Source organism: Typopeltis vanoorti, chromosome 10 (genome assembly GCF_054136105.1).
Source record: "Typopeltis vanoorti isolate ZY-2024b chromosome 10, IOZ_Tvanoo_1.0, whole genome shotgun sequence".
Lineage (NCBI taxonomy): Eukaryota > Metazoa > Arthropoda > Arachnida > Uropygi > Thelyphonidae > Typopeltis > Typopeltis vanoorti.
The window spans coordinates 46,625,220-46,639,503 of NC_143558.1; the positions used below are offsets into that span (position 1 = coordinate 46,625,220).

Below are 14,284 nucleotides of genomic sequence, written 5' to 3' on the forward strand. Positions count from 1 at the left end.
TACGAAACTGTCAAATTTATCCCGAACACCCTGTATACTAAACAAGTGAGGAGAAAGTAAACATCCTTGCCTAACTTCTTTTCCAAACTGAAGCTTATCAGTTTGGAAAAGAAGGTGGGCAAGGAATCTGTTCTTACCGTGGCTTCTTGCTCCCTGTACAAGATGGCTATCAACCTGATAGCGTGTTGAGGAAAATCCATTCTTTTCATTATTACTTCCCACATGCTGAACACAGTCAAAAGTTTTTAGAGTAGTCTAAGAAACACATTACCAGAGGGAGTCTAAATTCTTTATATTTTTCTATGATCAGTCCAAGGCAAAGGATCTGATCTTTGGTAATGTTTTCCTCAGGCATCTCTGCATAAACTATGGCCTCAATCCTATTTAGCATGATCTTCAATAAAATTTTGTTTGCATGAGATATTAAACTATAGTTCTTGCAAACCTTCATATCTCCCTTCTCATGTAGTGGTATGAAAACCGACTTCTTCCAGTCAACAGGCCATCTTTGTAATCAATCTATGAAACACTCGTATCCCTCCATTCTCTGTGGCCTTAATTAGCTCTACTGGGATTCCATCTGCACCTGGGGCCTTATTGCTGTTGAGCTGCTTAACTGCTCTTTCAACTTCGTGTCTAAGTGGAGGAGGTTCCAAATCGGAATTTTCCTGGTGAGAGGACTCCTCCAAATTTTCTTTATGCACTCTATTGTACTGCAAACAACCATAGTAGAAAGCAAACAGATATACATATCAATATTTGAGGTAGAAAATGCTATCAAAAACTAGAAATGTGGAAGGGCAACTGGAGTAGATGATAACTGACTAGAAATGCTTAAGTATGGAGTTATAAAAGTTTTTACAGTGGCTACTGCGTATTCAGAAGGCCTGGTCAGAAGGTCAAATTTCAGATGATTGGAGAAGAGCTCTCACAGCTTCCATATATAAAAAAGGGAATAGAGCTGAATTTGAGATTTACGGAGGAATTTCTCTATTAAGTGTTCCAGGTAAGATTTGTGCAAGCATACTCGAAAAGAGACTGAGAAAAATTATGGAAGAGAAACATAGAGAAGAACAAGATGGATTCAGATTATTATGATGATTTATAGATTTAATGGCACAAGGGAACAAAGGTCATACTGCACTATATCAAACGTTATAGCAGTACACAAGGTAAGAAAATAATAAACATCAGTGCTTACAGCTGGATTCAAACCTACGACCTGTTGGTTGGAGAGCAGACGACAACTACTTAGCCAACCAGGCCAGCCCTGAATTCAGATCAAACAGAAGTTGTCAGGATCAGATTTTCACTTTGCAAGAAATAGTCGAGAAATCATAGGAATTTGACAAGGATACGTACTTAAATTATATAGATTTAGAAAACACATATGACAAGATGCCCAAGAAAAAGCTTCTAAAAACACTAGAGTTATATGGAGTAAATGGAACATTATACACTGCAATACACAGTCTATATTTAAGTTAAAGCAGTTAGAACTAAAGGGAATACAGGAAGATGGTTTGATTTACATCAAGTGTAAGACAAATATGCACATTGCCTTCACTCTTATTCATTATCCATATGGATCATATTATGAAAGAAAGTGATTTTAAACCTGATATTAGAATTGGATATATCAAACTTAGCTCTTTGCTTTATGCAGATGATGTTCTACTCCTAAACATGTCCAGAGTAAGTCTCCAGGATTCATTAACTAAATTGAATAACAGCTATACAAAATTTGGCATGAAAATCAGAAATAAAAAGGCTAAAACTATAGAAATAGGCAGGAAAACTCCAGTTGCATTCTAAATGGAGAACCTATAAAACAAGTGAAATATTTAGGCAGAATTTTTAGTGGTGGCAAGTTAAATCTGGAAATAGACAATAGAATAAGTAAAGTTAATATGGTGGCAAGCCAGTTGAATAAATTTATGTGGAATAAGAGATAATTTAGCCAAAACTAAACTAGCAGTATACAAGACAGTGTTCAAACGATTTTATGTTATGGATCTGAGAGTTGGATTAGAAATAAAATACTTGATCAAAGATTAGAGACTACAGATATGAGAGATCTTAGAAAAACTAGAAGCCTGAACAGATAGCAACAATAATAGTATCATATTAAATATTAGGATATTAGGAGGAAAAAATTAATATTGGTAGCATTCAGGAATGTGTTAGAAGAGCTTATCTCAGAAGGTATGGTCAATTAAACAGAATGAAACAGGGAAGGTTAACAAAACATGTTCTTTTCCAGGATGGAAGTAAAAAAGATCCACAGGAAGACTAATACCTATGTGGATTGATACAGTAAGAAGTGCCTTAGAAGAAAGATATATAAGATCTGATAACATTGGAGTCTTGATAGATAAGAGATTAACTTGAAAAAAAATTGTTGATAGGAAGTCAGTAATGTGCAACTTTTCGATAATAGTACTATCATAATATTCTGAATACCCCTTGTGGGTACGTGTCAGGAATTTGATGAAGATGAATAACACCCTGACAAATTCACATCAAATAGCTATTATAATCTAAATTTTTTTAACAAAAGTATCATAAATGCCTTTCATGTTAAATCAAAAATTAATAAATCAATTCTATAAGCTGAACTTACATTTTCCAACAGGAACCACAAAAAATGAACTCTCTGAGTCTTCAGGAATAAATAGCATGGGATACTTCTCTAAACGCAGTACATCTGCAAAGGTATACTTGTGAAAATATGAGAGCTGATCAAGTTGATCTTTTGTAAAATAGATATCCAATTCTAATGGTTCCAGTATAACAGTTACTTCTCCAGAACGTGTGAAAACAGGAAAACTGCAGATCTGGATTTAAAAAAAAACAAAAAAAACAATTATATATATATTTAACTATCTCTCTCTCTCTCTACATACACACACACACACACACACACACGCACACAATATTTAACTCTCTCTCTCTCTACACACACACACACACACGCACAGTAGATTCCAGTTATTTGGGGCAGCCATTTATTTGGGACAAATATTGAAGAACAGAAACAAATTGAGAATATAACCCAAAGTCGCTTCGCTTATTTGGGCCACCTTGCCGCTTTATCGGGACAGTGGCTGTAGATGGCACATGTGTAGTGAGTTACATAGAGTGTTGCTGTCAGTCAATGCACGAATACAGTGTAGAGAGGATGCGCGCATTTTGACAGTGTAACGATTCAACATACAGTGACTACTAGGTAGCCTACTTTTGATTAAAGCAAAACACTTTTTTACACTTTTTTAGTAAAAAAGTGTAAAAAAATCATAGCCATTAAATTTTTTTTTTATTTTTATAAGGCCTCTGTCAAGATGCCAAGGAAAGATCTAACATTAGCAGATAAAATCACTTTACCTGACAAAATAAAAAAGTCTAACACCAGTCATCGTCAACTGGCACAGATAAACAGTGTTCCAGAATCTACAATTGCATGTTTGTTAGGTCAATGGGACAAATTGTGAGAAGAATGGGCATCGTGTGATGGACAACAGAGAAAATCTCAAAAACGGAAGCAAGAAGGCAAGGATCCAGGTGTTGAAGAAGCTCTCAATCAATGGGTCTCTATTTAACTGAACGAGACGTGTGTATAATAAAATTAGTTTAATCCTTTATCCAAGTGTGAGCAAACAAAGTTTGTGCCTGAAAGTATCTTCAGGACTGGGGTAAGGTGGTACAACACCAGGACAACTCGTTGCAAAAGTGGAGCAGGCTACCAACACTCCTACCTCAGTATCTCCTATAATGCAAAACACATCTCCTTGCAGATATGTCTAATGTTATGCATTAAGGGAAGGGCCACTACCCAGACTAGTTGCGACCTTTATTGAGGTCTCTTCAGTGGGACACGTGTGTGTTAATGGTCAAATGTTAAAAAACCAAATCAGAAGAGTTAGCAAGAAAGCTGAGCCATGTGAGCTTTAACGCTACAGATAGTTGGTTATCACGATGGAAAACCAGACATGAAATAAAATTCTTAAAAGGTACAAGGTGAGAAGAACAGTGCTGATACTGCAAGCGTTGAACAGTGGAAGTCAAATAAACTACCTGAATTGCTGCAGAAGTTTAGTCCCGATGAAATCTATGATGCTGATAAAATAGGTCTGTTTTACTGTGCCACACCAGATGGTTCTCTGAGCTAAAAACTTGCGATGCTGTCAGGTTCAAAAAAAAAAGCAATGGATCACGTTACCGTACTGTGCGGCTGTAACATATCAGGAAGTAACAAACAGCAGCTGTTGGTTATTGGAAAAAGAGCCAAGCTCAAGCCTCGATGCTTTAAAGGACTTAGAATGGACAGTTTGCCAATAATGTATTATGCCAAAAAGAATGCATGGATGACTTTTGTTATTTTTTATGAATGGTTAGTGAATTGGGATGCAGAATTGCAATAACATTCAAGAAAAATTCTTCTGCTTCTGGACAACTGTGCAGCATATCCTCAATTAAATTGTTTGAAAAACAATCAATTTGAATTTCTTCTTACTAACACCATGTCCCTGGTTTAGCACTACTGGACATGGGAATCATAAAAAATTTGAAGACATATTGTGGAAGGTTAGTACACCATATCCTTAAAACAATTCAAGAAAATCTACTAACGTCATCTTTAATGGCCAAAGAAATCAGCAAAAAGGTTACCATTTTACAGGCAGTACAATTTGTTGCAGATAGTTGGTGAGAAATAAGTAGCAAAACAATTCAAAACACTTTGCTCATTGTGGCTTTAAGGATTCAGACCAGAAAATGCTAGATATGACTGATAATGAAAATGAAATCATTTTGGAACTGCAACATGTCCGAAAACTGCAAAGAGTTTTTATGCATTGACAATAGCCTTCAATGTTACTATAAAAATGAAGATTGTGAGGATGCAATTGTTGAATAAATTGCAACAAAACATCTAAAGACCCCAGAAGACAAGGAAAGTAATGAGAATGACCCACAGCATCCACTTCATCCTCTCCAGCACATCTTCCAATTAATGTTAGCCTACCTTCTTGCCTCAAAAGTGCCCCTTCCAGTAAGCGAGACATTGATGCAACATTAAGTGAGTGTTAACCTTTAATATTCGTTTAAGTTAAGGGATATTACATCCCATATTGTTTCATAGCTGAATATAGAAACTATATAAAGTTCAGCGAGTCCAAGCATAAGCAAATACCTGGATAGTACAACACATAACCCATTTGGTAGTGCAACACTGAGGCAACTCATAGCAAGGGGTGGAGCAAGCGCAGATCACTGTTCTTGGTATTTACTCATAATGTGAAACCCAGCTCCTAGGAGCTGTATTACTGTTCTACATTATGAGAGAAGGTCACTACCCAAACCAGTTTCAGCCTTTATTGAGGTCTCATCAGTGAGTAGGTAGACCTAGTTAATACCAAGTTTGTAGTGATCAAACTTACATACCCTACTATAAGAATTGTCAAGAAGGTGTCCTAATAAATTACTAATTATATGAAGAGCCAAAGGCTTCAATTCGGTGACGTGAAATTATTTAAGTTAAGGGATATTACATCCCATATTATTTCATAGCCGAATATAGAAACTATATAAAGTTCGGTGAGTTCAAGCGTAAGCAAATACTTGGATAGTGTAACGCATAACCCCTTTGGTAGTGCAACACTGAAGCAACTCATAGCAAGGGTGGAGCAAGCTCTGATCACCGTTCTTGGCATTTGCTCATAATGTGAAACCCAGCTCCTACGAGCTGTATTACTGTTCTACATTATGAGAGGTCACTATCCAGACCGGTTTTAACCTTTATTGAGGTCTCATCAGTGAGTAGGTACACCTAGTTAATACCAAGTTTGGAGAAAACAGAACTTACATACCCTACTATAAGAATTGCCAAGAAGGTGGTGTCCTAATAAATTACTAATTATATGAAGAGCCAAAGGCTTCAATTCAACGACGTGAAATTATTTAAGTTAAGGGATATTACATCCCATATTGTTTCATAGCCGAATAAGAAACTCAAAGAGTTTCATGCCGAATATAGAAACTATATAAAGTTCGGTGAGTCCAAGCGTAAGCAAATACCTGGATAGCACAACACATAATAATATGGGATGTAATATCCCTTAACTTAAATAATTTCACGTTGCCGAATTGAAGCCTTTGGCTCTTCATATAATTAGTAATTTAATATTCGTTTTTGAAATTTCTCCTATTTAAACTTTTTGTATGAGTTTGGTTTTATGTTCTGTTTGTTCAAATTAAAAGAAAGAGCACAATAGTTTCTGTAACTTATTATTACAGTACAGGGGTATTATTATTATTATTGCCACATATGAATGATTATAATATTATTATTACTGCATATGTGCTGTTCATCAGGGATCCAAACACAGAAATCTGACTTTATACACACACACACACATATAATTAATTATATTGCCTATGTAGTTCAGTGGAAGCGTCACTTGCATCCTCTGCAGTAGGCTACCAAAGACAGACTTAAGTTCAAGTTTAGTTGCTGACTGGAGGAACTTTTTCTAAGCGCCTTTCTTCGATCAGTTCCCGAGTCAATCGATCTCTGGCATGGAAAAATGAGTTTTTTCTCATAGAAACTTGGGTATTTTGTCCCATAAACTCAAGAAAATTGACTAGAACCCACACTATTTCCAACAAGAACATATCTTGTTAGGGTTAGGTACCCCTAACCCTGCCAGTCTTTTCATCAGTTGTCGCTTATAATTAGTGATAGTCTAGGGCCAGCTATCTCCGATTGGCTACCATTGGAGACCGAACTGTCCACCCAGCCTCCAAAAGCTAGACAGAGTTAAAAGGCCTCACCTACTTCCCATAAGGAATAAAAGGCATTAGCTGATTTTTATTTTTTAATAATTAATTCTTCACTAGTCAACTAGTTTCATGTACGGAAGGGATACACTGAAAATGACTTAGTGTATACCTCAATGTAAGTTAAAAACAACAACCACCAAGAATTGTATCACTGGTTACAAGGGATAGAATATGACAATTTAAAATTAAAATAAATAACAAATTCATGATAACATATTCGTTGTTTATTTTAATTTTCACAGCCAGGTCTGCACATGTGAAGTTATTGGTGAATGATGACCAGACAATGTGCAGGATGATACCTTGGTTTTTTGTTGAACTGAGAAGGAATGCATAGCAATTGTCTCTGAATTTCCTGACAAAACAGTTATGGTCACTGTATGACAATTTTCCTTTCTCCAAAGTACAAAACAGCTATCATTGGTTGTGTGATATGCTAAACCAGATTTATTATTAATAAAGACCTCCAGGTAGTCAGAGACTCATTGAGAGAGGGGGTCCCATACTACACAAACACACACACCAGCTATGATACTTATTCTTGAATTCATTCACACTGCTTGCACCCACAACATCCAATGGCAATCTATTCCAATCATGCACCACTCTATAAGAGAAAAATCTAGCCTTCATCCCATTCTTAGTGGCATTCATTCTCAGTTTTCAAGGATGCCCTCTTGTCCTTTCCCCACCCTCCATAAAATTAAAAAATTCTGTCAACTGAAATCCTGTATGACTCTTTGAGAAGTTTGTAAGTCTCAATCATATCACCCATCTTTTTCCTGTTTGCTAGCACCTGCAGTCTACAAATTCTCAATCTCTCTTCATAATCAGTATTCCACACTCTCTCCACTGTATTAGAATCACAATGGAAACCAGGAGACCAGACCTAAGTATAATAGTTTAAGTGAAGTCTTATCAAGGTCTTGTAAAGAGGCAAAATGACATCCTTATCTTTGCGTGTCCAAGTTTGTTTCAGCAATGCAATTATCTTTTGAGATATGTATATATGCTATCTTTGCTACACGGCCCCTGAACTTCAACTTCCTATCTATTAACATTCCAAGATCCCTAGTCTGATCAATTTTTTCAGCATAATCCCACCAATGTAATATGACATTGGATATCTAATCATGCCAAAGTGCATGACTTTACATTTACTGACATTGATTTTCCCATGCCCACAATTTCAGCCTATTCATTATGAACAAGCCAAGTGGTGCCTGTGAAAAATTTACTCTAAACTTGTGCTTCCTCATTTTATCATTATTGTAAGCGTTTTTCATCCAAAATTAATCAATAAACGGAAATCTTAACAGTGGATACCAAGGAGCCAAATATTTCTGCACAACCTGTAAGTACTTATACTGCATCAAATCAGTTATCTTTCCATTTAAAAATCAGTCACGTGTAAGTGCCTGCTATGCCTACCGTGCAAAGCAAAGATGGCAGCAACAAAGGCCAATGATGAAATAGCACCTTGTGTCTCACCAGCATAGCACTGGCAATCACTATTGCCAGTGGCAACATCAGGGGAAAATTCTGGTCTTGAAATTCATGTTTGCTCTTGTTATCATTCAGGGAGTGAGAGGTGTGATTGAAGTCTGATTAGCAGAATAATGAATTACTGACCATTTAAAACTATATATTTAGAAATTTATGTACATTTAATCATAGAAATACAACATTTATTTTACAAATGGTATTCTATCTTTTTCAATTTAGCTACTTGAATACAAATTCTACCCTACGGTTCTTCTTTATGAACTGGTCAATAACATCGTCATACAAAGTTGACTGTAACTTAATTTTCCCAAGCAACATGCACACTTGTAAAGGCTGGCTAGAGCTACGTTGACTGCGTATGGCCTGTATTTAAGCAACGGAGTGAGACGACATGAAATGGCTATGAGCACACATGAATTCCAGGTCCTTGCAGCAGCACTGTGAATTCAACTGTGAATACAACTGAGCAAGCCAAGGTAGCTTTGACTAGACGAGCAAGCATCGGCCTTCGATACACAATGCAAAGCTCAATTATTGCCGCGCAAGCTTAAGACGCCTTCTGCTTACAAAAATAAAAGCCTAAATGGAATGCTTATAAATGCATGCATTTATTAACAAATAAATATTATTTCTTTCTCAATTAATGAGCTTGCGCAGCAAGCATGGAGAATTTGCCCCTGGACTACATGCTTCTTGTGCAACAATATATGAATCAGCACACAAACTATTTACTGACCTCAAACAGCTGTTTTTCTGTTTGCTGTGCCTCCCTTCTGTAACATAAGCAAATGAGTAGTACTTTAATATTATGTACGAAACTTTTTCCTTCAAAATCTGAATGCTGGAAGCTAAGCTACAACTAACTGATGATCAGCACCACAACACAAGTGCACCCTTGCAAGTTTATGAACTCCGCAACCTAATCGCATCAACAGCACAAATCGACCGAGAACGAAAACAAAAAATTCAACGCCATTATTCTGAACTTTCCAAAGGAAAAAGGCAAATCACTAAAAGAAGACATCAGCAAATTAGCTGAAGAATGCAACCTTGATTCTAGAAATATCATCCGATGCCATCCACAATGGTCTAAGTGGACAGTTACTTTTATGTAATTTTTGTGAACCATATATTCTAAGAGGTCTTGCATGGTATATTGAGTCTTTTGATGGTTTCTAATTGGATGTTGTTTCATTCAATTATCCAACTACTTTTTTCTTGAGCACCTTAGAAGAAAGAATTTTTGCTCTTGACCCAACACCAACAATGGCTGCTGTTCGTTGATGACATTTTTGTAGTTTGGAGCCTCACAGAACCAGAACTCTACACATTTCTACAAAAAAAACAACCTACATCCTTATATCAAGTTCACACTAAAAAATGAATCATCAAATGATATTTCTTTGCTCGATGTACACATCCATTGTAAGCAAGATGGATCCATTTCCACTTCTGTCTATCGAAAACCAACTTTTTCAGGTCGTTATATCCACAATACATCTCAAAAATATGGCATCATAAAATCTTTAGTATCCAGAGCACACAAGATTTGTTCTTCGAAAGAATCTCTAAAACAGGAATTGGAAATTGTCAAAGAAACAGCCTTACTAAATGGATATAATCCAATAATAACCCAAAAAATAATCAACCACTCTCCTGTAAATCGACCCAGACAAGAAGAAGCCCAGAGGACTCCTATACCATAGATTAAGTGCATCTCTGAATGTGTGGCAAAAATTGTGAAAAAATATGAACACTTGACTTCTGAAAGCAGCTTGATTTTGGTTCTTTTTAAAACTTTCTTAAACACTTTTCTTTTCAATATGATATTTAGTTTAGATGGTGGATTAAGTTCAGTTCTTCTTAAGTAGCTTCTCCAATTTTGAGGTTAGCAATCATGGTACGCCAGAGTATTCGATCCTCTGCTATTCTTTTGATCTTGTAATTTGTTACTCATCCATTTCTTTACATCATCAACCCAAGACGTTCTTGGCCTACCAGGAGATCTTCCCTCTAATTTTCCCTTCAGTATTTCCAGAGATTTTTACCTGCTGATCCTCTTAATATGCATCCTGTTAACTTGCACTATGTATGCTCTTTTGGTTCCCATTAACTTTAATATCTCTTTATTAGTTTTTTTCTTGTTCCAAGAAATCTTCAGTGCTCTCCTATAGCACCACATCTCAAAGGCCCTGCAATTCCTTGATTATGGATTTTGTACGTCCATGTCTCACATCCATAATTCAATGTGAACCTACATAGGATTTTATTATTATTGTAGTCTGTTTATTTATTCCAGAGGTCATTAGTATTTATTATTCCAGAATGCTTCTTTTGCCTTAGCTATTCTTGAATTTATTTCCATAACTGGTGTTCAATCTTCTGTAATCATTATTCCTAAATAATTATGTCTTTACATTTTGAACGAATCCTGTTGATACTCTTAAATTTGTATTTTATTGCTGTTTTTTGCTTATTACCATATACTTGGTTTTATCTGTATTTAATAAGAAGTCATAATTCTGACCTTTTTTGATTAGTATTTCAACCATATTTTGTAACTCTATTTTTGATTTCAATATGAACACAAAATCATCAGCAAATCTCATATTGTTAATTCTAAAACCATTTATTTTTTTATTCCCATTTCAATTTCTTCATATTTTTTCATTATCATTTCAGTGTATATATTGTAAAGTATAGGGGATATTATATACCCTTGCCTCACTCCTCTATTGATATCTACTGTTTCATTATTAATGTTGTTTATAATTTGTGCCTTCTGATTCCAGTATACTTCTATTATTGTTCTGAGGTCTTTTGTATCAATTTGAATCTTTTAATATTTCTATTAACTTTTCACGGCTTTTACTGTGTTAAATGTTTTTTGAAAATCTATAAAGCAGAGATATACATTATTATTTATTTCTATTGATCTTTCAATAATAGTTTTTAATTCATAAATGGCATTAATTGTACTTTTTCCTGGCACGAACCTTTTTGTTGTTCACTTATATGGCAGTTAATTCTAGAAAACATTCTGTTTTTTATTATTTTCAATAGTATTTTTGAAGTATTGGATATAACACTAATTGTTCTAAAATCTTTACATTTTGCTGCATTATTCTTTTTTAGTATCGGAATGCAAATATATTCTGTATTATTTCTATTAAAAAATCTGTTCCTTTTCCCCCTCTCTCTTTTATTAACTTGGCTGATATTCCATCGCATCCAGTCATTTTGCCATTGGTAGTTCTTTTAGGACTTCACCTAATGGAGAACACAGAAATCAGATAAATTATACTGTTGCCAGCAGAAAATGGAGGAGTGCTATCCAAGCAGCAAAAACACTATCAGATCGTGAATTATTAATAGCTGAAGTTAAAATGAAATTAAGGGCTAAGAAGAAACTAAAGGACAGTATCAGATTTGATTTAAATCATATAAATGAAGCTAAATTTAAAATAGAAGTCAGAAAGAAATTAAAAAATTTAGAGAAGACAAGGAAGAGAATTAGAAGAACCATGGGAAGAAACAAAATGTAGTCATAGAAGCAGCAAAGAATACTCTAAATAAAGCAACATGAACGAAAGATTGTAAATGTTTGTCAGAAGTAGCTATTCAAATAATAGAGGAAAGAAGAAAAATAAAACTTCAGAGAAACAAAGAAAGGGTTAGACAACTGAGTGCAGATTTCCAAAGACAGGCTAGGAAAGATAAGGAAAAACATCTAAACAAAAGATGCAAGGAAATTGAAGAAAGCAATATTATGGGTAGAACAACAGATCTGTTTAGAAAAATAAATGATATTACAAGGAAGTTTATCGCTAGATTAGGAGTTGTAAAAAATAATTCAGATAAATGTCAGATGGAAGAAGAAGAAGCAGTGAAAAAAAAAAAAATGGAAAGAGTGTGTAGAGGATTTGTACAAGAAAGATAATAATATTGAAGAAGAATCTGAAAGAAGAGAATTTGTTGAGGAACCCATGATAATGAAATGTGAAGTGATATCAGCAATGGAAAAGCTGCCAAAAGGAAAAGCTCCTGGAGTTGATGGTGTATCAGTGGAATTATTGAGAGCAGCTGGGGATGAAGTAGTGAATATATTGACTGAAATTTGTCAACAGTGGAAGAAAATACACTGGCCAAGAGACTGGAAAACATCAGTAATCATCCCAATTCCAAAAAAAAATCAAATGCCAGAGATTGTGAGAATTAGAGAACCATTGCTTTAATTTCACATGCAAGTCAAGTTATGCTGAAAGTGATCCAACAGAGGTTGGAGCCATATGTGAAGAGAGAAATGCCACAAGAACAGGCAGGTTTTAGGAGAGGTAGAGGAACTAGAGACCAAATAGCAAACATGAGATAGATTATGGAAAGAACAAGAAAAAATTCAGAAGGAAGTATTCATCTGTTTTATTGATTATAAGAAGTCTTTTGTGATCCTTGCAATCAAAAGCTTTCTTTTCATTGCAAGAGGACATCTAATTCTCTTGATAAAAGAACTGTATGACAACCAAGAAGCTTCAGCAAAAACAGTCTTTGGAGAAACAGAAGAGTTCGAGTGGAAAAAAGGGCAAGGCAGGGTTGTATACTGTTGCCCTACCTTTATAATATTTATAGTGAATATATTATAAGAATGGCTGCTTTAGACAAAGATTCAGTTGGAATTAAGATTGGTGGCAGAAAAATAAATAATTTAAGATATGCAGATGATACAATTCTCATAGCAGAAACTAAGGAAGATATGGAGCAGTTGATTCTATTGGTTAAGATAGAAAGTAACAAAGCCAGGCTTAATAATAGAAATTATTGAATGTTATGATTTACTGGGGTCCAGAATCAGAAATTATGGTAAATGTGAAGATGAAACTAAAAGAATAATAGTCATGGAAAAAAAAAAAGTGATATTAAACCTGACAAAAATTATGAAAGATAGAGGTGTGAGTAAGGCCATGAAAGTTAGAATTGTCAAAGCAATGGTATTTCCAGTAGTGATGTATGGATGTGACAACTGGATTATTAAGAAGAAAGATAGAAAGCAAACTGATTCATTGAATTATGGGTGTGGAGGAGACTATTAAGAATCTCATAGACTGCAAAAATGACCAATAAAAAAGGTTTCAGAGAATATAAAGCAGAATTCTTCTTGGAGGCAATGATTGCTAAACAGAAGTTGATATACTTTGGTCATATTATGCGAGCTGGTGAATCATTGGAAAAGGCAGTTATGTTGGGGGAAGATTGAGGGAATGAGAAGAAGAAGAGGAAGACCACAAAAGAGTTGGATGGACAACATAAAAGAACTTATCAACTTGAACTTACAATTACTGAAAGAAAGGACAAGGGGTCAAATGGGATGGAGAGCCTTTTTTCACAGGATCACCAAGAGTAGAAAACGACTGGATGGTACATAACAACAGTTCTGTTGTTGTGTTTACTATTTCTTCTTAAAGTATACCTGGATATTTTGAATGAACACTGATTGTAAGTCTGTGGTCATTATACAGTTCTGTTAGGTATTCTTTCCATCTTTGTATCATGTCTTCTGGATTTATAATAGCATTCTCATTTTTATCTTTTAACTGTTCACTTGTTATTTTCTTTTGGTTATTAAGAAATTTTATTTTTGAATGCAACTCTACAATTTTATTTTCTTTATCTAATTTCTCTACTTCTAAGCAATTATTATAGATCCATCTATGTTTTTCTTCTTTACATTTATTTTTTTATTTGTCTAATCTTTTATATTGTTCATTTCTTTGAGGTTATTTTTCAAGGCTCTTCTTTTATCCATTAGTTCCAGTATCTCTTCAGTCATCAGTTTTTTTTTTTTATTATTATTTACTCTTTGTTTTTCCAATACATTTTTCTGCTGCAATAAATATTGCTTCTTTTAATCTTGATCCATTTATTGTGGTCTTTTTTCTTTTCA

The 14,284-nt window shown here is 34.8% G+C and overlaps 1 protein-coding gene across 1 annotated transcript in view; it reads right to left on the bottom strand.

Moving 5' to 3' along the window:
• LOC150102389 (endoribonuclease Dicer-like) overlaps positions 1-14,284 on the bottom strand; it is a 187,215-nt gene that overhangs the window by 71,876 nt on the left and 101,055 nt on the right. Inside the window, 1 exon segment of the mRNA XM_090399451.1 lies at positions 2,624-2,837. Coding sequence (XP_090255577.1) covers positions 2,624-2,837 — 214 coding nt within the window.